The 26,226-nt window shown below is 39.1% G+C and overlaps 1 protein-coding gene across 2 annotated transcripts; it reads right to left on the reverse strand.

The window, feature by feature from the left end:
* On the reverse strand, positions 1-26,139 carry ap1m1 (adaptor related protein complex 1 subunit mu 1). Of its 2 annotated transcripts, XM_022203684.2 has the most exons (12): positions 25,932-26,139; positions 24,207-24,363; positions 24,030-24,097; positions 23,778-23,908; positions 19,337-19,484; positions 19,003-19,129; positions 17,707-17,849; positions 8,535-8,606; positions 8,065-8,223; positions 7,506-7,631; positions 1,237-1,312; positions 1-833 (listed from the first exon to the last, which is right to left on the reverse strand). In XM_022203684.2, exons 1-12 carry the CDS (start codon positions 25,971-25,973, stop codon positions 811-813), a joined length of 1,272 nt encoding a protein of 423 aa, XP_022059376.1. In that variant the 5' UTR covers positions 25,974-26,139; the 3' UTR covers positions 1-810. The 2 variants fall into 2 exon arrangements, with proteins under 2 accessions (XP_022059376.1, XP_022059377.1); XM_022203685.2 differs by lacking the exons at positions 24,207-24,363; positions 25,932-26,139 and having other exon boundaries at positions 23,778-23,907; positions 24,028-24,084.
* Between the last annotated feature and the right edge of the window lie 87 nt (positions 26,140-26,226).

Raw genomic sequence — 26,226 nt, forward strand, 5'->3', positions numbered from 1 at the left:
TTTTCTCTAAATAGACATTTAATGATTTAATACAGTGTGGTTACAGACAGAAAAGGAAAACAAGTGCTGGGGTGGAAAAGAGGGTATTTCAATTGGTATTCTGCTTAGCGTGCAACTTAAACTCACAGCATTTACTACTGTTTGCAAAGCTGAATGTCAAGGGAGTTAAACGGGCAAATAAAAAGCACAACAGCCAAGCAGGAAGGCATTGCTCTGGCAAGTATCAATGGCATCACATGAAGGAAATAATACAAAAAGAGAAAACTCTGCTTTTCATTTACAGTTATTTAAACTAATAACACTGAATCAACGTCCAATGACATGTAACAAATATATACAGATAATCAACAAATAGGAATTGTAGCAGAACAAAGCAGCTTCATACAAAAAATATCATACTCAGACTTACCGAGTGTGTTGTAGACCTGTGTGCAGGTGATTACAGTAACTTTAAAGGATAACTGTGACATACTCTTTAAAACAATTTGACCCACGGTGACTGATTGTGTACAACTCTACACTGTAACGGCAGATGTAAACATTGGTCCTGCTCTCCTTGGCCTCCCTCATATTAGGAGCCACACAGCAGTGAAACAATCTTGTTTTCAAACCTTGGCTAACAGAATGCTCCATCTAATATTTGCATTGATCATAAATGAATAAAACTTTGACAAATACAAAACTAAAACAAAGAAAATTGATACTGACAGTCCTCTGGTCTCGTGACTGCCACCTGCCATTGATAGCACATTAGCGGCTTGACTCCACCCCGTTTGCTTTCCACCTGCCTACTGCCGGCTGAGGCGCCGCCTACTGGGTCCGGAGCTGGTAATCTGGGGAGGAAATGGATAAGACTTAATCAAATGGACAATGAAAAGAGTGAATCAGAGAGAAATCAAATCGAGGCAGCTGATGCTTTCCACCCAGAATGAATGGAATACAAAGGAAATGAGATGAGGATGTTTGGCAATTAGTGGCAACATTAGCGAAAAGACCAACATGTGCAACCTTGGTAATCTCAGTATGAAGATCAGGGAAGCTTGAGAGAAAAAGTTCACTTTCTCACATTTCGCAGGACGTTGCCACATTGCCTCATGTTCTACAGTGTATCCCCTTTTCATAGAACTGCATCAGCTCAAGGTTAGTTCCCACCACATTGCACTGTATTGCCCAACTGTTGCCTAATATCTGCACATATGGGCACTCTGCACAAGTACCAGTGAACTCTTAACCTACCTCCATTTTGGGTGATGTAGCGCACCCACGGCAGGGCCTGGTATCCACTTTTCTCAATGATCTTCAAGTAACGCACCTGTCAGGAAAAAAGAGAAAATGTTTTAAAGAGAAAACACATTTTCATACATCAGGTCGCAGAGCTCAAGGGTGATAAGTGCTACTATTGCGGACATCAGGTCATTCTGGATGGTAAAAGAAATTGCTTATCGTGTCAGATGTACAGGCAGCTAGAGCCCATCTCTGATTCATGCAGATATGGGCAATCTATAAGGTTTCGTGTCCATCAGTGTGTGAGGTAGTATTGGCGTCATGTCATTTTCAGCATTGGCCCATGTCCGCCAGAGTCTGTACAGATCGCTCTGCGGATGTCTGCATGCAGTCCAGAATTTGTGTCTGCTTGACAGCTACACTACACGAGCAGGAGTGCACATGCTCAGAATATATAGATGCAAATATACTGTATGTGTATGGAACCGAGTCCGCCAACTGAACTGAAAAGTAATAGAACAACAACCACACACCCATGGTGTCTGCAGGTGTCAAATGGATGGTATGGACACAATCACACCTACACTAAATTTAAAGCCAACATTTCACCTAACCTACTTGTAGGTAGAACAAGAGCATTCAGAGGAAGCACATTCCCTATAAATGCAAACTGACAAAGCCAAGTGTCAGGAGAAAAAACAAAACATTTCAGTTGATTGTCTACTTCAGGGGTGTCAAACATACAGTCCACGGGCCAAAACTGGGTCCAATCCGGTTCGTGGCACGACTTTGCAAAGTGTAAAAATTACAGAGAAGACATTAATTGTAATTTTTCAAAGCAAGTAACTGAAATTTAAAACTAAATTTTATGTATTTACAAGGCAGAGGGATAACTTAACCTTTTTTCTCAATAGTTCCCACATTAGTTTATATGGTGTGGTGAAGATTATTCCATATATATGGAAAAGTATATAAGTTTAAAATAATTTGTAGATCTTGACAAGCTGTTTAAATCATAAAGTAAAATACTCTTTTGTTCAGTTCCAGATACCTGTGACTAAATGTTTTGCGCCTTTGCAGAGACACTGAGAGTCATAAGTTATAATGTGTAAATGATAAACTGGGGCATAATACTGTTAAAATTTCACCTATTTTTCTTTTTCTTTTCATTTTAGTTTGTTAATGATGTTTTGCAAAAACATAGTTCTTGAAATGTGAACATTTTCACAATGTACTTTTTTTTGCACTAAAACAAAGGAAACATTTGGAGTTGTCCTTATTTATAAGTTATGTTATGATTTTACTTGTCTGGCCCACTTGACATCAAATTAGGCTGCATGTGGCCCCTGAACTAGGATGACTTTGACACCCCTGGTCTACGTGATCTCTTCTACTGCTGACTGTCGATGTACAAAATGCTCCAACAGAGCAATGTACAAAGGACACAAACGTGATACTCCCGGGTGCAAAAGCCAAAAAAAAGATGGCGCTGAGATTGACAAAGTTCCACGAAGATCTCACCAAACAAAAAAAATAAATGTTAAATATTACAAAAATGTTGGCATTTGTTTTTGAGTATTACTTTAAAGTAGCAGGTTTATTTACATGCAATATATACTTTCATTCCTTCCATTCTGTTCCATTTTTTAGTATGAAACTAGTATGTGTATTTTTTGCATACCGCCTCCATAACAGTATACAATAAAATAGCTTCTCATAGCTCTACCTAAAGTAAAGAAAAAAGGTTCGGAACATGAAGAACAAAAGCAGATAAGTTCCTGTAAGTGCCTATGTATGCGTTTTATTCTATAAGCATATAATGTATGATTACTGCTGCCTGTAGCAAGCTGTAAGTTGTAGTAAGAGTAGTAAGAGTGGTGTTGATGAGGAAGTAGTAGTATGAGTCACACTGAGAAGAGGGAAGCAGCTACAGAACAGCTTTCAAGGGACACAATGTTAATTTACATAACTGTATTTTTTGGGGCCTGAAAGCGAAGAAAATGCACATCAGCATAATCAAGATGCAACTTTCACAAGCCCTGAACCAATGTTTCACCAGTCCCGTGTTAGCACAGAGCTGAATTTCGAGAAGAGACTCTAAAAATACTCTGCCATCTTGATCATTGCTGAACATGATTGCACATTGGGTTTCTCAGTCAGGTGGGGGAAATAAAACTTCTTGGGAAACTTATATGGCTGTAACAAGTCTATGTTTGCAGCTTTTATAAATGACGAACTATTATTTAATGTATCTGAATAATAATAACTTCCATTATGACTCCACAACAATTACAATAACAAATTACTTCTCGACAGTATGTTTTTTCATCCTGTGGTAGAAATATGTGAGTGTTTCTGCGTCCTCCAAACTAATGACAGATTTATCATTCAGTGTAGACTTTCTCACAAACTTTTTAGGAGAAAAACAGGTATGTGCTGTCACATTTTCGAGGGATGACATGACCCCTCTATGAGACGTCGCCATGCCATGTCTCCAGCATGCCGGTTCCCAGCCCAAAGCAGGACAGACAGCACAGGAATTTGTGGGTCAAGTGCCGGCAGGGCTCTGGTAAGGCCTTGCTCCTGGCCGCCTTGTTATTACTATCCACTGCGCAGTGAGGTCAGAGCGAGAGAGCGCCGTGGTCACCAGAGACATGACGACAAACACATAGACACAGGATCACCGAGTCTGCCGGCACAGCACTTCTCCTCGAACCGAGCAGCCAAACATGCAGTCGGCCTGACCGTGGGTACCCAGTCAGCAAAACGGCATCAAAAGCCATCCTCCGCAAAATATCATTATGGGTTGTAAGATGAGAAGGGGAAAGGAGGATGTTTGTTGTATCTCGTTCAGTAAGTACAGACTACATGTGTGGTCTGGATTTATCAGGCTTTTGGTAGACGCTATGGCCAAAAAACCATCTGCCAACTTGTTTGGGTTCCCTTGACATCACCTAAGGAAGCAAGATTTGAGAATATAACAACAGCTCTACTCTTACTACAACTCAGCCAAAGTGTAGGGTTACTCCATTTTCTAGTTAAATTTATAAGGTGGAGTTACGTGCATCATACATACTTCACATGAGTACTCCCCTACACTTAGTGGTAGAGTTAAGAGGAACTTTCTCATGCTTTGATATATACATGTGTCTAATTAAACTTCACAGCTTCTTCTCACACGTAGAGTGGTGTTACTGGCTGCATTAGAGTCTGAGACCCGGTCTGCTGTTGCCCTATAATAAGGGAAAGGTTACAGGCTTGACACAGGGGTTTGGTGGGAATATAGTTCTTAATAGTTTGCCTCTGTGATGGTAAGTGCACCACAGTGTGAATGCAAATACAAGAAAAAAGTTTTCTTGAACTTTTGGTAACCAAAGTGGAGCAATGATTGGCAGAAGGCCTTGAGAAACTTGTCGACTACAGTTGAAATCAAAGTACATTTTTCTCTAATGTGCATAGCACGGCATAACCAATATAACATGTCTGTTATCTTCTCAAATTGCACTATAGTATAGCTTCTGTTTTGCTGAAAATATTACAAATCCAACTACAAATTGAGCTCAAACTATATCTGTAATTTGTCTTATTAAACTTTTGGTCAGTTAAAATTAGTTGAGCTCATTAGTTCAGCCTGACTGAACAACACCATCATCTCAGCTGAAGAACGTTAAACCCAAAAAGTCCCCAGGGTGCATTGTGGTTTTCACATTCAGACCTTTTCAGGTGACTTCCTTCAAAGATAATACAAAGTAAGCTGAAGATAAAAGTTTTCTGACATTTGGCCTGTGAATGGTGGAGCTTCGTTGGCAAGTTTGTGCATTTTGTGATGTGATTTAGTTTTAGATGGCTTACTGAACAGAACAATGGAAATGAATACCTCAGATAGGTTTACTTTGTACTGATTTTTGAAAAATTTCCATCTGTACCAGTCAGTACAAATGTCCATTTATAGTGAAGGTATCACTGCTAAAAGATCTGCTTTTAAAACAAACTAAATATTACATGGAAATACAAAGTTTTCTATTAAACATCAGTTTAATTTTTTAACTTGGCATATCCAAGGTCATATGGCTAAGACTGACAATATTTTTTAAACAGGTTATCTCTTTATCTCACTGACGGCAATGACACCTCTGTAGGGCGGGTCTGCAGGCTGAACTGAACAGGAAACACTCTATCATCTTGTTTTTGAATATGAGCCATCAAGGTTTGTTGAAAACCACAAAAGAGGATCCATCACCAAAACTACGACTGTTTCAAAACACAGATGAGCAAGTCTGAATTATATCGACAAAGATATTGGACATTAAGTATATGACTTCAAATGTAGAAAATACTGTGAGTAAATTTGACATTTGCACAAAAATGAAGTCAGTCTATAGTGTAGGAAAAGGCTTTATTCCACAGATAAGCAAAGCCAGTCCAAATCTGCCTTGTTGCACCACTGATTTAATGCACTTGCTCTTATTCGAGAATCGAGGAAGGAAAGAAAAGGGGATTATTTCTTTCAACTGCCAAATTACCTTGGAAAATGGCAAGCATTCTTATACTGGCAAGCCCACCCCAATTACAAGTGTCATGCACTTCAATTAACTTGGGTTTGAGCTACTTGTTTCCGAGTGGGCTGCATAATGTCCATACAACTAAACTAATAACGCTTTATTGACTATTATAGGAAATGTAGAGAAGCTGGAAAATATGACTTGTTAGCTCCTTTAATGAGAGTCATACAGAAAACAGTATTGAAAGTTCAGACATAAATGAATGCGTTAGCAGAAGACTCAGGTCTCTAACAGTCTCGAAGAATTAGAGCTGATCACAGGGTTTACGGTCAAAAATACACTGGTCATTACTAAAGCAAGCTTTAGAATAAGAAGTTCATATACAATTTGAATGTTTCCAGTGGTATCAGAATTCATTAATACCCAAATACCAAGCTTAGCTGGCTGTAGAGGTCTAGTGCCTACAGTCTCTCCATTTTGCAGGATGAATTACATACCAGCAGTTGCAATATTATTTCATTATCCACAATGAATATTTGGTTTGTGGAATCACTGGTTGTTTACGAGCATCTATGACAAATGTGCACGTAGCTGCTTTATTAAGCACATTTTATAATCACAGTGTGGTTACACAGTTGTTCACCGCAGTGTCATAGCTTTTGACTGTTTGCAATAACGCTATTCAAATTTGGGCAGTATTGTTGATGCAGAGGTTGATCACGTCAACAGATGCGCAAGCTGACAATTACAATGCTGCCAAAGTAAAATACGGCTGAGGTTAAGCCAAAAACTAGCACAGTGAACGTAAAAAACACTTCCTAATGTTTCCCCCCACAATTTTAACTAGTAGCTTCTTGTTCATTTAAGGAAGAAGCACTGATGTCTGTTGTCCCCTTTACAAACTTGCTTTTTACATAAATGTACCAATATTTTACAAATCACCTGAGCTCTATGAATTTTTGAAAGGATATTTTAAGAGCTCTTCCTAAGGCAAAAGTTACAAGCCAAATGACTTCTGGGTAATGTAAAACTGGTGTGTTGTTATGTAAATGTACCAGTGGAAAACACTGAAGGCAATGATATTATATTTTCAAATGATATTTGTCAAATTGCCATTGTTTCCTGACATCAAGACATGGGAAAACATAATTTTGTGTTGTGGTGCAGCACATATAATCACAGGACAGCTATGATTATACAGTGAGAGCAGAACATCTGTGTAAGTCCGCGGTCAGCAAGAGATTACATTTAAATATGAAGGAAACATGAAATATAAACATTAGCTCGCTCTCAGTGGCATGTGAATCATAATCAAAGTCCAATGAATCTACTGACCTCTTACTTAGACTGACATTTTATATCACTGTGCTTAACATAAAGGTGGAGGGTCAAGTTCAAGCTGATGAGCAGTTGCTTTCCGATCTGTTCAAAAGTAGAAATTTTCTTTACCACAAAAGGAGTCTCAGAGTTAACAGTGCTCCCTTACTGCCCCCTCTGGCCAAAAACACAAAAAATGTGAAATGCTTAAATCCCTGCTTTAGAAAGAGAGGGCAGATGTGTGACATTCCTACATACTGAAAATTCTAAATCCAGAATAATAATCAAACAGCAGCTGCTGCAAATACGCTGCATTCATTTCAATCTGCTCCCAGACGGATCTTTATGTAGGAATGATAACGTTTTAGTACATTTTCTTGTGATAAACACCTTGTTGTTTGGGTTTAACTAAATACTTGCGGAATTACTGCTTGACAGAAGTCATGTTAATGGGGAACGTACCTGGATCCCTGAGGTCGTGAAGTACGGTATCTCAAACTTGACACTGATTGGTGGCTTCCCCTCCTTGTCTTCAGCCTCTACACTTGGCAGACCAAAGTGGGCTCGCATCAGATACTCCTTTCCTCCCTGTGACAAGTTGCAACACAATCTCCTTAACACAAGATCAAAACTGGTGACAAACCTGCTGCATTTGAACTCACAAGAAAAAAAGAAAGCTTTATATTCAAAAGAGTTCTTGGAAAGTTTCCAGCTGCTCTTCAGAACTGAAGAAGCCTCTTGGATGAGAAGTGAAACGTCTTCAAGGAACTTTCTTAAAGTCCAGTGGATTGATTTAAACAACTTTGGATAACCATGACCTGGATGAATGAGAACCTACATAGACAGCTACTCTTCGCGATTTCAAAGAGAAATATAACAATGATATGAAGTTTATATTAACAATAAGTAAAGGAGGAATGAAGAAATAACCTTCTTGCATGACAGAGTTAGTTGAACAACATAACCAAACAAAAGTCGGTGACTGTCCGTATGAAACTCATGAGTCATGCTTTTTGCTCACAGGGAAAGACTTGATTGACCAGACGATCTCGCTGTTCTCAGGCACCCACTTCACGCTGCCCACTGTGGTCTTGAATTTGGGCGAGTCAGCGTCCGTTGGCACAGGAATGTGAATCTCCACATTGTTGGCAGTGGAACGCCTCTTGAACTGACTCTTTGCCTAAGAAACAAGTAGGTCAAGTTTAACACGATGTGCTGCCTAAACAAGGTATTAAAGCAGGACTTAATTATTGTCTTCAGTATTATATTGTCAGGGTTGCCAGGGATGACAACATGATACAAGATAAACAGTCTGATAATCACTGCAGCATACATTCCTATGACTGCAAATATACCATAAGTCAGTCGGAACTGCATAACAGCCCAATCATTTGTCATTTCACTCTTTTAAACTCTGAGACTTAGGTATGACAGCAACAACAGCTTTCCTACAAATGAGATGGCAGCTCACTGAATGAAAAAGTGACCTACCTTGATCATGTACTCGATGCGACTGTGGGAGTGCTTCTCAATAACAGACTCAATCCAGATCAAGGGCTTCACCTAAAACAACAACACACATATTTTACCAATTAGAATTTAGACTTTGAGTCCACTTTTTTCTTGCTTACAAAGAGCATTTCTCGGTAAATAATGACAGTGTCACCACCTAGTGGACAGCAGCCATTGCTACAATTAAAAAACAACATTTTAAGGAATAAGACACAAATTTGCTTTGTTTCCACTTCAACTAACAAAAACAACAAAATAGTCCTTTCCTCATTTTTTGAATTATGTGCAACTAGGCTGAATGTGTGAATTCAGTGTTGTTGAGGACATCGAGGGGAAAAACACAGATTGCGCAAAACTTGGGAGGCACTTCACGCATTGTGCTATTATGCAACATGTTTCTTAGCATATTCTTGTTTTCACAGATACGGTACATAGCCTTAAATCTGCCTGTTTAAGTTGTGACCAAGCTATGAGAGCAGGACGTGTTTTGGCTGAAAACAATGAAGCCAGTGCTCTCAAGTAGAGAAACTCTCTAACTGTGTGATGTATTCCAAATGACCTGAAATCTCATCTGTACTGCTGTGGCTTGTTACTTCTTGGCTGACAATTACAAACCTATCAGCACATATGTATTTAACCCTATGAGCCCCAGATTGTTTTCAGGGTCATTTCACGAGCTTTACATTCAAGCTCTTATCTTTGTTAAATGATTACATGTGCAGATGTTTTATATTAGCTTTTATATCAAGGGAAAATACTTTGGATTTTAAATTGTAATGTCTTTACACATATCTCACCATAAAATGTTAACCTTAGAGATGTCTTTTTATACTCGTGTTAGAGACATTGTCTAAAATCTGGCATTAGAACCATGACAATGTGATCTACTGTATGATTTTAAAATGAGGAAAAATACATGGCTAAAACTGGCTGCACAGTGGGTCGGTGGTTAGCACCATCGCCTTGCAGATAGAAAATCCCTGGTTCACGTTCCAGTCTGGGCTGAGGATCTTTCTGCATGGAGTTTGCATGTTCTCTCTGTGCATGTGTGAGTTTTCTCTGGCTTCCTCCAAAAGTCCAAAAACATGCTGAGGTTAATTGGTGACTCTAAATTGTTCGTAGGTGTGAATGTAAGTGTGATTGTTTGTTTCTATGTGTAGTTCTGTGATAGACTGGTGACCTGTCCAGGGTGTCTCCGGCCTTCACCCTAAATCAGCTGGGATAGGCTACAGTCCCCCTGTAACTCTAATGAAGATAAAGCCTGGATGGATATGGCTAATGCTTGTCAAGCATACCTACCATTATTACATTCATGGAAATGTTCACACTCAGCAGCCTATTGGTTCGAGTCTGACGCATGGTCATTTATTGAATGTCCATCCATCCATCCATTCTCTATACACCGCTTCCTCCTCAGTAGGGTTGCGGGGGGTGCTGGAGCCTATCCCAGCTGACTCGGGCGAAGGCAGGGGACACCCTGGAGAGGTCGCCAGTCTGTCGCATGGCTACATATACAGACAAACCATTTACTGAATGTCCATCCATCCATCCATCCATCCATTCTCTATACACCGCTTCCTCCTCAGTAGGGTCGCGGGGGGTGCTGGAGCCTATCCCAGCTGACTCGGGCGAAGACAGGGGACACCCTGGAGAGGTCGCCAGTCTGTCGCAGGGCTACATATACAGACAAACCATTTACTGAATGTCCTTTCCCTAATCTCTAAAATAAATGCTTCTAGAGCAATTGAGACAGACGGAATGTGAACATGGCTGTGCTCCTAGGGTTAAGCTAATAAGTGCAATAGTCACATAGAGAGAAACCACAGGAACAGGAAAGATCAAAAAGTCTTGAAGCAGATTCAGTAACAGGTCAGAGACATTTCATTTGTTATATAGATAATTCCTATGATTTTTTGTCTAAATAATACGCAAAGGGGTGAACTAAATTACCTTCAAAATAAATTTTACATTGGTCAAAATTTCAAGCCTTCAGGTTTACATTAGAGTATATAAGCAGGTGTTATATATGCAGATATGGACAGGTTTCTTGTGTTCTTTTCTGCTAGTAACTACAACTTAAATACCTCTGCTCTACTATCCTACTTCCCCTCTGGCACGCTTACTGGAAACTCTATTGTGAAAGAGCTACTGAGACTACGATTCCAGTTGAAACACCTATAGTCAGCTATATTAGTCACTGTATAGGATTTTCCACTTCCCTTCAAGACCAATGCTTTAGGCATTTACAGTGGTCTTCAGTCTAGCTGATTATGAAGGAGGTTTACCTCATTTGAGCAAAGGCTGGTTTGGCCAAGGTCCCATCTCTTTTGTTTTCTGTTTTTTTTTATAGTGAAGGAACTTCATCCATAAATATTTACATGGTGCACTGACATTGCCTTCCAAAGAAAGTTGTAAACATCTTTAAAAAGCACAACCTCTATGATTTACAGTTCAGGTTGAGTAGTTTATCTGGTGAGCTGCTGTATATAAAAAAAGAGAAACATGAAGTAGCATATGGCAATGAGTCATGATTACAGACCCAGTACTGAAGGCCATGACTCAACTGCTTTTACTGCTTCTATTGCTTTTACTGCTGAACTGATGTCGTAGTTAAAGCTGATGGGCTGTTGCAGATGAATGGTACGCTCAGATAAGCAGTTCTTTCAACAAGTGACTGTGCAGGAGTATTTTTTTTATTTTGCTTGACTATTTTCCATTTTCTCAGTATTGCCACAATATTTCTATTAATTGCTGTTCAGAGTCCAAAAGCAAGTGCTTTACAGTGAAGTTCTTTGTGACCATTTTTTAAAAGATCTAGATAAAGTTATTTTTCTTATTGTTGTTGTTTATATTAATTCTGTGCTTGCCGCACTTTTTTTATTTATTTGGATCCTCTATTAGCTGAAAAACAGCTACTCCAGGAGTCCACTGCAATAAAGATAGTTGCTGAAAAGCCATTTTGATCTTTATTGGATTATTACAATTGTTTCATTTTTAACAGTGGCTTTAAGGATCTAATACTAAGGATCTGGATACCTTGGCACAGTATGCCAAACCAATAGGAATAAAAGTGGATTCTGATCTTAAGTTCGACAACCAGATTAAAGCTGTGGTGAAAAATAGCTTCTTCCAGTTAAGGCAGCTGGCAAAAATCAAACCTATTCTGCAGAGACAGCAATTTGAAACAGCGATCCATGCCTTTGTGATCACTCGGGTGGATTACTGTAATGCTCTTTATAGGGGGGTGAGTGGGCCCTCCATCGCTAGTCTACAGTTAGTTCAGAATGCCGCTGCACGTCTTTTAACTGGCACAAGAAAGTTTGAGCACATTTCACCAATTTTATCTTCACTACACTGGCTGCCTGTCCTTTTTACAATTCATTTTAAAATGCTTTTATTTGTTTTTAAATCACTGCATGGTCTCGCCGCCCCATACCTCTCTGAGCTTATCCACCTATGCACTCCAAGCCGATCCCTCAGGTCAGCTGACCAGCTGCTCCTGAGGGTCCCCAAAACAAGGCTAAAGCTCAGAGGGGCTCGAGCATTTTCTGTGGCAGCTCCAAAGCTTTGGAATAAGCTGCCACTGCACATTAGACAGGCCTTCTCGTTGTTTAATTTTAAAACCCTTCTTAACCCACCTTTTTTCGTTGGCATTTCACACCACGTAGGTTTGTTGTTTTCATGTGCATGTATATTTTTATCTGGGATGGGCAGTCCAATTTGTTTAATCTATTTATTGTTTTTGTTCTTATTGTGCAGCTTGTTTTTAGTTCCTATTGTTTTTATCTTAGTTAATGTCTCCTTCTATTTTAACCGGCGCAGTTTTTCTAATTTTTACAGCATTTTGCAGATCAGAGGTTGAACTACAAAGGCAGTTTGACACAGTCAGACTTTCTTTAAGTCGGCTCGACAAAAACTGAAACCTCAGTCAGTGTTAACAGGTATGAAGGTGGTTATCAACTTTCTTTTCCAAGTCAGACTTTCTGCTTTCAATTCGTCCACACTGACAGAAGCGTTGAACGATCATTTGACTTTTTTGTTGCACAAAATGAACCGAATGTGTTCAGCTGCTTCGCGTAGTTGAACACATTCAGTTCTTTTAATGAAGAACAATGAGGAATTTAAAAATGTATGACTGTAAAAAGCTGCTACTGGATATGATGTAAGACAGGAATGCTAGTAGAAGACTGTAAAATTGCATAATATATATTTATTTTATCGATCAATTCAATTCAATTCAATTTTATTTATATAGCGTCAATTACAGTCAAATCGTCTCAAGACGCTTTACAGAACCCAAATGCCTGACCCCCAGAGCAAGCCCAAAGGCGACAGTGGCAAGGAAAAACACCCTTTTAACAGGGAAGAAACCTCGAGCAGAACCCGGCTCTATATAGGGGGGACCCATCTGCCTGCTGGCCGGGCGGGTTGAGAATCAATGCAGCTAACTATTGATAACAGCTGCACAATAAAACTATCAAACTTCATGATAGACACAGAATTTTGGACTGTGAAATTGGATCCAGGGACATCTCGGATCATTCACCAATCTACCTTACACTAAATTTAGATAATAGACCAAAGAAAACTATATGGAGACTCAACACAAGTCTATTAAATAATAAATCAGTTGTTCAACAAATAAAATCTGAAATCAACTTTTCTTGAGTGTAACGACAATGGGGAAGTGAATCCAAACATTCTATGGGATACATTAAAGGCAGTGGTAAGAGGCAAATTGATATCGCTTAGTAGTGCAGTTAAGAAAGCAAAAGAACATAATCTGAAACAACTCGAAAGTACTTTAATTGAGTTGGAGAAAGATCATAGTGAAAATCAGAGCCCTCAAACGCTAAATAGGATTAAGGAAATTAAAAACCAGATTTTGGATATATATAGGGAAAAGTTAGAGAAAAAATACAGATTTTTAAAACAATCTTATTATGAGACTGGTTCTAAAGCTTCTAAACTGCTAGCAAAGAAATTAAGGAAAAAACAGGTTGTTCAATCAATATATAAAATAAAAGACCTTAAGACGGGAAAGTTTCATAATAACCTAGATGAAATAGACCCAGTATTTCGGACATATTATGAAGGACTTTACACCCAACCCCAATTAAAAAGCAAAGAAAAAATTCATTGCTTTTTAAACTCCCGAGATCTGCCTTCAATTGGAAATCAGCAAAATGAGTTCTTAACAAAACAAATCACAAAAGAAGAGCTGGTCTCCACTTTGACTAAATTAAAAAATAATAAATCGCCTGGAAGTGACGGTCTGCCAGCCGAATGGTATAAAGTCTTCAAAGAAGAACTGATAGACACATTATTAGATTCTTTCAACTGGACACTGGAGAAAATCAACTCCTTCGTGGAATGAAGCGGTCATTTCCGTGCTCCCAAAGGACGGTAAGAATAAAGTCTTGTGTAGTTCTTACAGACCGATATCTATTTTGAACCAAGACTACAAAATGTATGCGTCTGTCCTGTCTGAAAGGCTAGACTCCTTCATTCCAGAGTTAATTGATAGCGACCAAACTGGCTTTGTCCGAGGCCGCCAAACACACGATAATACAAGACGTGCTCTACAGATAATACAAAATATTAGAAAAACAAAAACAAAAGCTGTATTAGTCAGTTTGGACGCTGAAAAAGCTTTTGATTGTGTTAGCTGGGAGTTCCTGTTTGCAGCACTGGAACGCTTTTTGGGTTTGATGAGAAATCAATTAATTGTATTAAGACTTTATATTTGGCACCTACGGCAAGAATCAAGATAAATGGCCGCCTTTCCGACCGTATTAAGATTGAGAGGTCTACATGTCAGGGCTGTCCGCTCTCACCGACCCTCTTCGCGCTTTATATAGAACCATTAGCGCAAGCAATACGAGATGATGATAACATACAAGGGATCATAGTGAAAGGCAGGGAACATAAGATAGCCGTGTATGCAGATGATATTTTGTTGTTTGTACGCAGCCCTGATACTTGTCTACCTATCCTGCTGGATCTTCTTGCCAAATTTGGTAATTTTTCAGGATATAAACTCAATATTCAAAAAACACAGATATTGGCATTTGATTACACTCCAACTCCGGAACTGAAACAGGAACTTCCCATTGACTGGTCTCAGAAAGCGATTAAGTACCTGGGAATTTGGTTAACACACTGCCCAGACGATTTATACAAAAGAAATTATATGTCAGTTAACAAAATGATTAAAGAAGACCTGAGTACTCGGTCAACTCCCTTATTGAGTTTTAGTGCTAGGATTGAGGCTGTGAAAATGATGATTTTGCCTAGATTGTTGTATTTGTTTACATCTCTGCCTATCGAGGTGCCACCCTGCCAGTTTTCAGAGTGGGACAAACAGATCTCTCGCTTCATTTGGGGTGGGAAGAAACCAAGGGTGAAATATAGTTTACTGACCAGGAACAAAGGAGGAGGAGGTATGTCACTCCCTAACTTTAAGAATTGCTACCTCGCAGCACAATTGAGAATAATAGTCCTCTGGTGTGACAACACCTATGAGGCAAAATGGAAAGAGAATGAGGAAGAATGCAGGGGCACCCCAATTCAAGCTATGATAGCAGACCACAGGCTGATGTTAAAATATCAGGAACATTTATGCCCCTACACTGCCTTCTCCCTACACACCTGGTTTACTGTCGTTAAAAAATTTTGTTTATGGCCCCAGTTGAAACAGCTCAGGTGGGTGGCTTTCGATACAGGGTTTATCCCAAACCACTTAGATTCAAGATTTAGGCTCTGGTCAAGAAAAGGAATCACTACCTTCTTTAAAATAATGGAGGGTGGAATATTACAAAGTTTAAAAAAAAATACAAGATAATTACAATTTAGAAAGTCAAGATTTTTATAGGTACTTACAGATGAAACATTATTTTCAAAAGGAAATCTATGCTGCTGAGGTCTCAGTTCCTAATAAAATAATTCAAGTAGTTACTCAAGCTTATACTAAAACCACAAAATCAGTAGTTTCAAGACTTTATCAAAGTATGAGTGAGAACTTGGGAAATATCACAGACCAGATTAAAGAAAGATGGGAGAAAGAACTCAAAGAGAGCATATCTAGACACCAGTGGGAAAATATGTGTGAGACGGTTTTTTCTACTACTTGCTCGATGTATTGGAGTGAATTCAGTCGGAAGAATCTTGTGTGATATTTCATCACTCCTAAAATGAAACCTTTTTTAGAAAGGTCACAACAAAGATGCTGGAGAGGCTGCAGTGATGATAATGATGTTGATGGAAATCACTTCCACATCTTTTGGAGTTGTCCTAGGATTCATGTATTTTGGGAAAATATCTGTGTATACTTACAACAACTATTTGGTAAAAAGATCTCACTATCATGTTTGATTCTCTACCTGGGTGACATTCCAGCAAGGATGATGAGCAGTGACAAATACCTTCTAAAGATTTTGACTGTTGCGGCTAAAAAGGCAATTACTCGCAAATGGCTACAGACTGACCCGCCTACAGTGGATGAATGGCTTGGAATTATTGAAGAGATCCACGAGATGGAAAGGCTGACCTTCCTGCTGCGGTTGAAAAGTGAATTGTATGTCGCAAGATGGTCAAAATGGACAGCTTTTTTGCCTAAAGTGAAAACATAAAGGGTATAACTTTTCCCTTCCCCCTCTGAGATATGGCTCCTCACTTAGTCTATGTACCCTTCCGTCCAAGAAATATATGTTAGGACATTGAGATATACCCTGATGTAACCTAAAAAACTTATTTGATGGAGATATAGCAACGACTGTTATGTACTGTGACTGTTGAATATGTTATACTTTACTTTATTGTACTCATTCCTTTTATATTATTTGTATTTTGTTGTAAAGAGAAAATAAAAATTTTGAGTATTAAAAAAAAACTATCAAACTTCATATATATTTAAACATGATATTGTATTGAAGTGCATGTAGGTCTGACGGAAATCATTTTAATTTGTGGCCAAATCAAAATGAAATTAATGTTACTGAGTGAATATTCTCTTTAATAAATACTATTAAACTAATCAATGCTCTAATGTGTGTTCTATCAGCTGCAGTAAGAGTACTTTAAACAGACCAAACATAAAAACATATTTGTGTGATTTCTGCCTCACCAACTAAATACATGTCAGGTTTCCAAGGCTTTGAGCTTTAGATGAATTCCCATGTACTATACTATATGGAAAGCTGGACTGGTCCTTCAACACAACTGCCATCTACAAGAAGGGACAGAGTCGGCTTCACTTCCTCCGCAGGCTGCGCTCGTTCAATGTGTGCAGTGACATGCTGCACATGTTCTACAAATCAGTGGTGGAGAGTGCCCTGCTGTATGCTGCTGTCTGCTGGGGTGGCAACCAGATGGACAAGGACAGGAGGCGGCTGGACAAGCTTATTAAGAGAGCTGGTTCAGTGGTCGGGAGAGGTCTGGACGATGTGGGGACAGTAGTTGAGAGACGAATGAGGAGCAAGGTGCAGAGCATCCTGACAAATCCCACCCATCCTTTGTACAGTACTGTCTCCGGACAAAAGAGCAGACGCAGCGCTCGTTTGCTTTCAATGCACTGCAGGACGGAGCGCTTCAGGCGATCCTTCATCCCCTCAGCCATCAGACTATATAACTCCTCATAGCTCCCTCACTTTCAACTTGGTTGCCCCTTTTTGTTTTTATGTTTTTATGTTTTTACATGTTTTTTATATGTGATGATGTTTTTATGTGTTTTTGTAGGTGTTTTGTATGAGCTGCGGGATACAACAATTTCCCTATGGGGATAAATAAAGTATCTATCTATATATGTACAATACACCACAGATGTCTGCCTATGTTATGCTAGGATGGTTATTTTTGCTGTACAGCGTGCTCACTTCTACTTCTGATGCTCCATGTCAAGTATGGAATCCGATTACTCGATTAATCACCAGAATAATCGATATAACTCGATTACTACAATAATCAACAGCTGCAGCCCTAATTGTCTGTATTTAGGAGTCTAACTTTGTATGCAGTTGATTGGTTGGCTTTCTTAAGCAAAAGCAGCCAAAACAACGTAATACCTGACAAGTGTAAGGACATTTTAGACCCTTCTTCAAGTTTGGACTCAGTTTTTCACACTATTCTTGCAACTCAGGCAAATATTACTCACATGAGTGTTGAGGCGGTAGGACATGAGCTCAAACTCTCCATCAGGAGGAATAAAGGAGATCGTGCGGTCGTTCTCGAAGCGAGACAGACGGACACACTGGTGAAACTTGACATCCTCCAGCTCTACCGATTTGCTCTTTCCTCCTAGACACATAAGTAACAGAAACTATTTAGGCATACTGCCTGAAGAGGTAGAAAACATAATAAATAGTAATTGCAAAAAACATTTTTTTCCCCAGGTATCATGAAGCAATGTATTGATGACAACTTTCAGAACAATGAGAGCCAGAACAATATACTGACTGTTGCTTTTGTAATACTTTGAAAAAACAATGAATCAATAAAACTTCTACCTTCTTACTGAGCTTAAATTAATTCTTAACATACCCTACCGTCCAGAAGTTTGGGGTCACCCAAACAGTTTCATGTTTTCCATGAAAATTCACACTTTTATTCCTGTGCTAATATAATCGCACAAGGGTTTTTTAATCATCAATTAGCCTTTCAACATGATTAGCTAACACAATGTAAGCATGAGAACACAGGAGTGATGGTTGCTGGAAACGGGTCTCTGTAGATATTCTGTAGACCTCTATGTAGATATTCCATTAAAAATGTGTTATTACCAGCTAGAATAGTCATTTACCACATTAACAATGTCTAGATTAGGGGCAAGCAACCTTAAACACTCAAAGAGTCATTTGGTTCCATTTTTCACAGAAAAGAAAACACCACTAGCCACAAAACCCTTTTGACATTTAAAATGAAGGCAATACTGCATATATTTTTTTTAACTTTTATGCTAGGTATAAAAAATTATAGTGAGTTGCATTTATGAAATCAATGAACTGCTTCAGAAAAAACTAAATTACATTAACACTAACCCTATGAATATATGCAAAATAATAGGCAATTAAAACATTTATTAGGGTTGGGACTTAAACTTATTAATTTCAATTAATTAATTCAAGAAAAAAATAACGAGTTAAGAAATCTATTTAATTGCTTGAATTATAATTTAGTAGATGCCGTAGTACATGTTTTATTTTGATGTTACAAGATCACCACAATCTTCAAATCAAGAATTACATTTTAAAACTAACAAACTAAAATAAAATAAATTTGCATTAAATACTCATTATTTATTTTCCAAAGAAATAGGGAGTCGCAACAGAGCGATGAAAGAGCCACATGCGGCTCCAGAGTCAAAAAATGCTTTTCTTTCAAAAAATAAGGACATTTCTAAGTGACCCTAAACTTTTGAACAGCAGTGAAAATCCAGTAAAGAGAAACTCACGTCCAGTGTTTTCAAACAGAACCTTGTCGTTAAGACCCAGGCGCAACTCAGGCATTCCAGACAGGAAGACACGCATCTTAATGGAGCCAACTATCTCACTCCGTAGAACATTACCATTGGCACTAACCTGAAAGACAGGGGGATCAAAAGTATCACGGGTTCAGAGGTGGTTCAAAGTATTAGTCATTTAAAAAAAAAAAATCACAGCACAGAGAACAGCAAGATCTCACTTAACTCTCTGCGTATGTTGTGACGCATGCAGGGAGGAAGTTTACAAACATCGTGACAGGCATTCCTTAAGCAACACAGGCCTTCTAAAACAAGGAGTTCCTACCAGGAGGTTGACTGACTCAATGACGTCCAGGAAGACCTCATTCTTCCTGTACTTGATGCCCTCTGACCTCCAGGAGACAGCGTTAGTGACCGTGGCAGGGGGTCTCGGGGCACCGGTGTCTAGCTTGTGACCCTCCTGGGTTATGTATCTGCGAGATAAAAATGTAAACACTGAGGCAAAACTGAAAAAAGGGGAAATTAACGGTCTGCAGGGATTAGTTCCCAGAAAGCATCAAAGCAGACAAGAGACGTTGTGATGGTTAAAAGGGAGGATTGTGTGACTTATTACTGTATTCAGAGAACACGGGGAAATCCAGAGTTAGCTACATGACTGCTTCAATCACACTCCTGGAAGTTTAAACGGTCACTTACAGTTCTTTATGGTGAAGACAGTAAGCTCCTTTTGACTTGCAGTCATACAGAAATGACACAACAATGCCACAAAAAGGGGGAAAAAAATCTGTAACACGTGCCTTAACTGCTGCATAATAAGCAATGTATGAAACATAATACTATTCCAGAAACTGCTTTCACATAGTGTGCTGCACCGGTTTGTAGAAACGAGCGGAAATGTTGTAGAGATAATTAATAACGGTAAATTGTAAAGTGCATTGTCAGTTACAAATATGAAACATGCTAATCAAAGCATTTCAACTGTTGTTACCATTTTTTCGGTTTCATGTAACTGTGACGTGCATTCATCCTGAATGGTTTAATTCAGTGTCAGATATCTGTTCAGTGTGTCATGTGATCCAAACAATTACACTGTGTGCCAAATTATTATGCAAGTGATCTTTCCTTCAAAATCTGGAAGGCTGCTGTTCATAAAAAAACAGAGTTTTAGCATGATGTATTTCAGGCCTTGTGCTTTAACAAACCCCTTGTAGTTTGAATGTACAAAGCTTTCTAATATCCTTTATCATGGATCATGCCTATATAAGTGTGCCACATTATTATGCAAGTCCTATTCACCTTTGACCAAGGGCAAGAAAAGTGACCTGACCAAACAGGAAAAGAGTTGAATTGTCAAGAGTCTGAGCAAGGGGGAATCTACAAATGACATAGCCAAGAAATTGCAGCGTGATCACGGAACTGTAAAAAGATATGTCCAAAACAGTCAAGATGGGAGAAAACCCAGAGTAGAAAAAACTTTAAACATGATCATTATCAACATTATCAAGCCGAGAACTATCCCGAATCAAACGAGAGGTTGCTAAAAGACCCTTAGCTACTAGTACTGTAAGGCCATTTCTGAAGCATTGGGTCTCGATGATGTACCGAGGTCTACTCGATGTAGGATGCTAAGACGAGTGGCAAAGGTCCAAAAGGCAAAGACAAGACCTCCCCTGAAGAAAATATATCAGGAAAAATCATTGGAATGGGCTAAACAATACATGAAAGCTGACTTCTCCAAAGTCATATTCACTGATGAGTGCCGGGCAACCCTAGATGGACCAGATGGGTGGGCATCTGTTTGGATTTCAAATGGCCATGCAGCTCCAACTCGACTGCGACGTCAACAAGGTGGTGGAGGTGTTATGTTCTGGGCTACCGTTGTTGATGATGAACTTGTTGGTCCTTTCCGGATTCATGATGGTGTAAAATTCTGAGGGGTACTGCACTTTCCGCAAGAAAAATTTCATTCCGTGATGGAAAAAACTATCAACTAAAGTGAAGAAGACTAGTGTTCATGCATGACAATGCACCTTCACATGTCTCACGTTACTCCCAAGACTGGTTGGCATCTCAGGGCTTGAAAGACAATTGCCTCATGAACTGGCCTGCCTGTTCCACCGAGCTCAACCCAATTAAGAACTTGTGGTCAATAATAAAGAAAATGATTTACAGTGAGGGCAAGCAATACAGCTCAAAAGACCAGCTTTGGAAAGCCATACAAGGTGCAGCACACAGTGTCAGCAGAGAAGTCATTAAAAAACTAAATCGGTTGACCAGCAACTTCTGACCCTCATTGAAAGGAAGGGTGGGTATGTTGGACATTAGAGAAGCACTTTATATTTGAAACATTTCAAAGACAGAAAAAGTTTTATTTTGTATACAACTGTAAAGGAACTGTACTTTTTGTTTAAGCTTGAATAGAATTGTAGAAAATATATTGTTTTCAATCAATAAAATGCGTAAAAGGTGCCTAAATTTTATTTTTCATAAATTATATGCTCTAATCACCAACTTGCATAATAATCTGGCACATCTTGTCTGCAGATTTTGCGTTAATTTAAAAATAAAACCTACAACACATTGAAAAGCATAATATTAACCACATATATAAAGAAATATATTCACTATCTGACTTCTCAACAAATTTGAAGATGACTGTTAACTTGGTTTTTAAAATATCCACAAAAATGCCACTTGCACAATAATTTGCCATGCATTTACACTCTACCTTTGTTATGTATTTCTTCTTACTGGCAATACGACAGCATTTCAGTATATTAACTGCACCAGTAAGAATCATGGTCAATGTGACACTTTTAAATCTGTACATGTAGCATCTTACTTGCATTTTGTGTATGAACTCTGGATGTTCTTCCTGTGCCTGCATGAGCTTACTCTCACAGTTTAAAGGCAAGTGTTGGATTAACTGATGATTCTAAATTTGTCACTGCTGTGAGTGTACTTGGTTTTGGGTTTCTCTGTTTTGGCCCTGTGATGGACTGGCCCTCTGCCTTCCGCCCTATGTCAGCTGGAATACATTTCAGCATCCCTCCCTCAGGATAACCACATATAGAAAATGGATGGATCAGAGTAGGGCTGGGCGATATGACGACAGATATCGTCTGGACGATAGAAAATGTCTATCGTTTTATGTGAAGATCCTATCGTTTATATTGCAGTGTCGCAAAACATGCTTTACGGCAGTATTTTACGTCACCGACGTGCCTTACGGCAAGCCCAGGCACGCGGCAGTGTTGCCAACTTAGCGACTTTCTCACCAAATCTAGCGACTTTCCAAAGCGTCCTAGCGACTTTTTTTTTGGTCAAAAGCGACTAGCGACAAATTCTGCTGTGAGCTCCTCCCCATCCCAAAGCACAGGCTGTCAGTCCAGTAACCCCACAGCAGTTCCAGTGTCTGATTAGGGGAGACCCACATCACTCCGCGGCCAGACGACAGATGAATCGCGCATGCGCAAAGTCACTACAGATCCCATCCAGACTTATGAAGCGGAATGTAAATGAAAATGTTTTCTTCACCTTCATACTAAAATAAATCACAGCATTTAGCCTCCAGTTCAAAAACATATTTGGGGTGTTTTATACTCACTTTTTTGTCTCTTCCACAACGTTATTCCTCTCTCCTACAACATTGATTACAATTACATGCAAACTGGGAAATATGCAAATTAGGAGATGACGTCATTTAGCGACTTCTAGTGACTTTTAGGACAGCCAATAGCGACTTTCCTTACTGAGGAGTTGGCAACACTGGCACGCGACTAAAACATAAACAGCCATGGAGGAAGACGGTGGACTCGACTCAGAAGAACAATCTAAACAACAAGATGACGAACAATCAGCTCAAACCGACAAGCTTGTACCTAAAAGAGGGGGAATTTCTGTCATATGGCGGTGGTTTGGATTTAAAAAGACCGACAAGGATCAGACTACCGTACTTTGTAAGGTATGCCGCTGCCCGGTCCCATTCATTCATTGAATTTACCAAAAATATGCTATATCGTGATGTATATCGTATCGGGATATAAAATAAGCTATATCGGGATATAAAATTTTGGTCATATCGCCCAGCCCTAGATCAGAGTACTGAAAATGTATCAAAACATGATGTCAGAACTCACATACATACTTAACCATGAATTTAGCATGCCATTACATCCCCAAACACCTCCTAAATCAATTCTGTTAACAAAGAATAACACAGAATAAATGGATTCTGTTAACACAGAAAACATTTTCCTCTACTGACTGGCTGGTCAGATCGAAGAAACACTGTGGAGACAATAATTTTCACTATGGGACTGATAAGCATCATCCATCTATCCATCATCTATACATCATCATTAAGATCAAGAGGGGCTGGTGTCCATCCCAGCTGACTTAGGGTAAAGGCAGGGGACAACCTGGACAGGTCTATTGTAAGGCTACATAAAGACAAACAACTATGGACAATTTAGAATTACCAATTAACCTCAGTATGTTTTTGGACTGTGAAAGGAAGTCAGAGAACCCTGAGAAAACCCACACATACAGTAAGACCCCCAAGGGATCTTCTAGTTGCAGGGCATCAGTGCTAAACACCGACCCACTGCGGAGCCCATTTATGAGTATCATGTTTTTCGATTTTATATACTTAACATAAATGAAAAAAAATAATCAAAAGAGTAATCAATTGTGCCATTTTTCATTGGTTTAATGAACGTAAATCAAGTTAACAGCAGTGAAACTGTGGGTATGAAGATACTCACTCTTGCAGGATCTTGCTGTCAGTAGTCTGAGGGTAGCCAAAGTCCATCAGCTCGTCCATCAGCTCATATATGATAACAAAGTTATCTCTAATGCTCTCTTCCTCCAACTCTTTGAAATACTCTGAAAAAACCTGAAGAACAAAAATATAATTTCAGACATCTCTCAATACACCGCTGTCAAAGAATGTGGCTCTATTGGTGTAACAAACTAAAACTGCTACAGACCAAAGCAGATAAAGCTTTCAGTCCTACCTGAACAATTTTGTACAAGAAGGAGAAAACCAGTGAGACACTGGCATTTTTCTTGGATGTTGCAACCACTGATATTATGTGTGTTAAGCATTTTAGCTACAAAAGAAGGAAATGAGTAAAATGAAAAGATATAAAACCAATTCTCAACAAATACTATACAGTGACCAGTAAGGATACAGTAGAGATTATTGTGTTTGATCCACATGAAGCGGACTCCCCCATGGGCCAGGATTGGAGAGAGCGTCCCCTCTTCCTCCTTATCCATCAGAAGGGTCATGAAGTGCTCAATCTCTGACATATCCACATCTCCACGATAATTTCGACACACAAGGACCTGAAAACAACAATCCATATATGTTCAGCATGCCATGTTATTGAATATTCGCTGCAGACCTTCTGAAAAATAGAAAACTAACAGCTGTGTGGTAGTTAAATATTATTTAAATGTCACAAAATTTACATGACTGTAAGATAGCAATAGAACCAAGACCAGGAGAATTTTCAAATGTATTCATTTGTACCTATCATCATGATGCCATTTATTGAGACCATTAAAGCCTGACCTACTGTATTTGTGGGTTAATACAGACTTTAGGGAGAGATGCTTCTCATATCAATAAATCGGCAAATCCTGTTTTTGTATATATGTAGCATGTTAGAATTGTAATGAAAAAAGAAAACAATACATTTTATTGTTCTTTATTTGAGGACTCCACAATGCCTTAGTGGGCAGCATTTTTGCCTTACAGCGAGAGGATCCCTGGTTCGTGTCCCGGCCCTCCCGGGATGTTTCTGCATGGAGTTTGCACATTCTCCCTGTGCATGCGTGGGTTTTCTCTGGGTACTCCGGCTTCCCCCCACAGTCCAAAAACATAAGGAGGTTCTAACTGATTGCTTCTAAATTGTCCGTAGGTGTGAATGGGAGTGTGATTGTTTGTCTCTATATGTAGCCCTGTAATAGACTGGCAACCTGTCCAGGATGTCCCCTGCCTTCACCTTAAGTTAGCTGGGATAGACTTCAGCGACCCTAATGAGGATTAAGCGGTGCCTAGATAATGAATGGATGTTTTATTTGAGATTCAGTTTGGTCATCATCAGGGTGGGACAAGAAAAAAATGGCATTTTAGGGGGTACTCCAGACTAATCTGGTATTTAAAAAAAATATTTTCAAACGTTCTTTTCTCCTAGTTTTATTAGATTTGGTCTCAGCACAAGTAAATTTATACAGCAACTGCATGTTTTAGTATTTTGTACATGGATGATTTGAAATTTGATAGGTGGGATGGAAAATGTCCTCCAATTCTGAAATGACCCACAAAACAACAGGTATATCTTGGGGCTCTACATAACATCATCATGATTTCACCTGATATAACAAGTCAAGGAATTTAAATAGTCATCTTAAAGGTCCTGCGGTTACAATAAGTCCACTTGTTATGTACTGATGATGCACCTGCTTCTTAAACTGTGTAAAACCACAGCCGTGGGCAAAAATGTTGAAGTGGAAGTTTCTTGATTTACCTTAACACAGTCATGATCAAATGTAAAATACAATAAAAGGCATGTAATCCTTGTACATAGGAAAGACATTTTTAAGGAGCTTTGGAAGTCTCTTTACATTCCCTGTGGCTAACAGCTGGTCATCTGACCTAGTTTTGCGGTATTTTACTTATTGCTCTCGCTTGATGTTTTTTTTAAATTTCATGTCAAATATAGGAAATTCCCCTCCTTGTTTTGGTGCAAATTACTAACTTTAGCAATGAGCCAGACTTTTAACAACACTTATCAACTCCTGCTGACACGTTAGCAACTTGTGCCGCATCATGATCTGTCAACCAAGAATGTTAGCTTAGTGGCTAGCTATGCCAACGTTAGCTCAGCGAGGCTGCTCCGTTATCTTACCTTTCCTTTCAAATCCAGGACATACACGGCGCTCGCAGACATCTTGAAGGGATTTATACGAGCTTAGTTCAGCTCGTTATCAGCACCTTATTGATAATTTCTGATAATCACAGGTTAAAGCTAAATTCAGACAACAGACTTTCATTCATAATACAGAAAAGAGGAAAATGAATCTTCCCTTTTCGTTAAAGCACCCGTGCACCTGACGGGCGCCGCCTACTGTGCGGGAGGTGATACTGCAGAAGCCATCTTCTTCCTCTGGGGAGATTTGCGGCAGAATATACGCAGGAAAGAG

This window comes from Acanthochromis polyacanthus, chromosome 9 (genome assembly GCF_021347895.1).
Source record: "Acanthochromis polyacanthus isolate Apoly-LR-REF ecotype Palm Island chromosome 9, KAUST_Apoly_ChrSc, whole genome shotgun sequence".
Taxonomy (NCBI): Eukaryota; Metazoa; Chordata; class Actinopteri; family Pomacentridae; genus Acanthochromis; species Acanthochromis polyacanthus.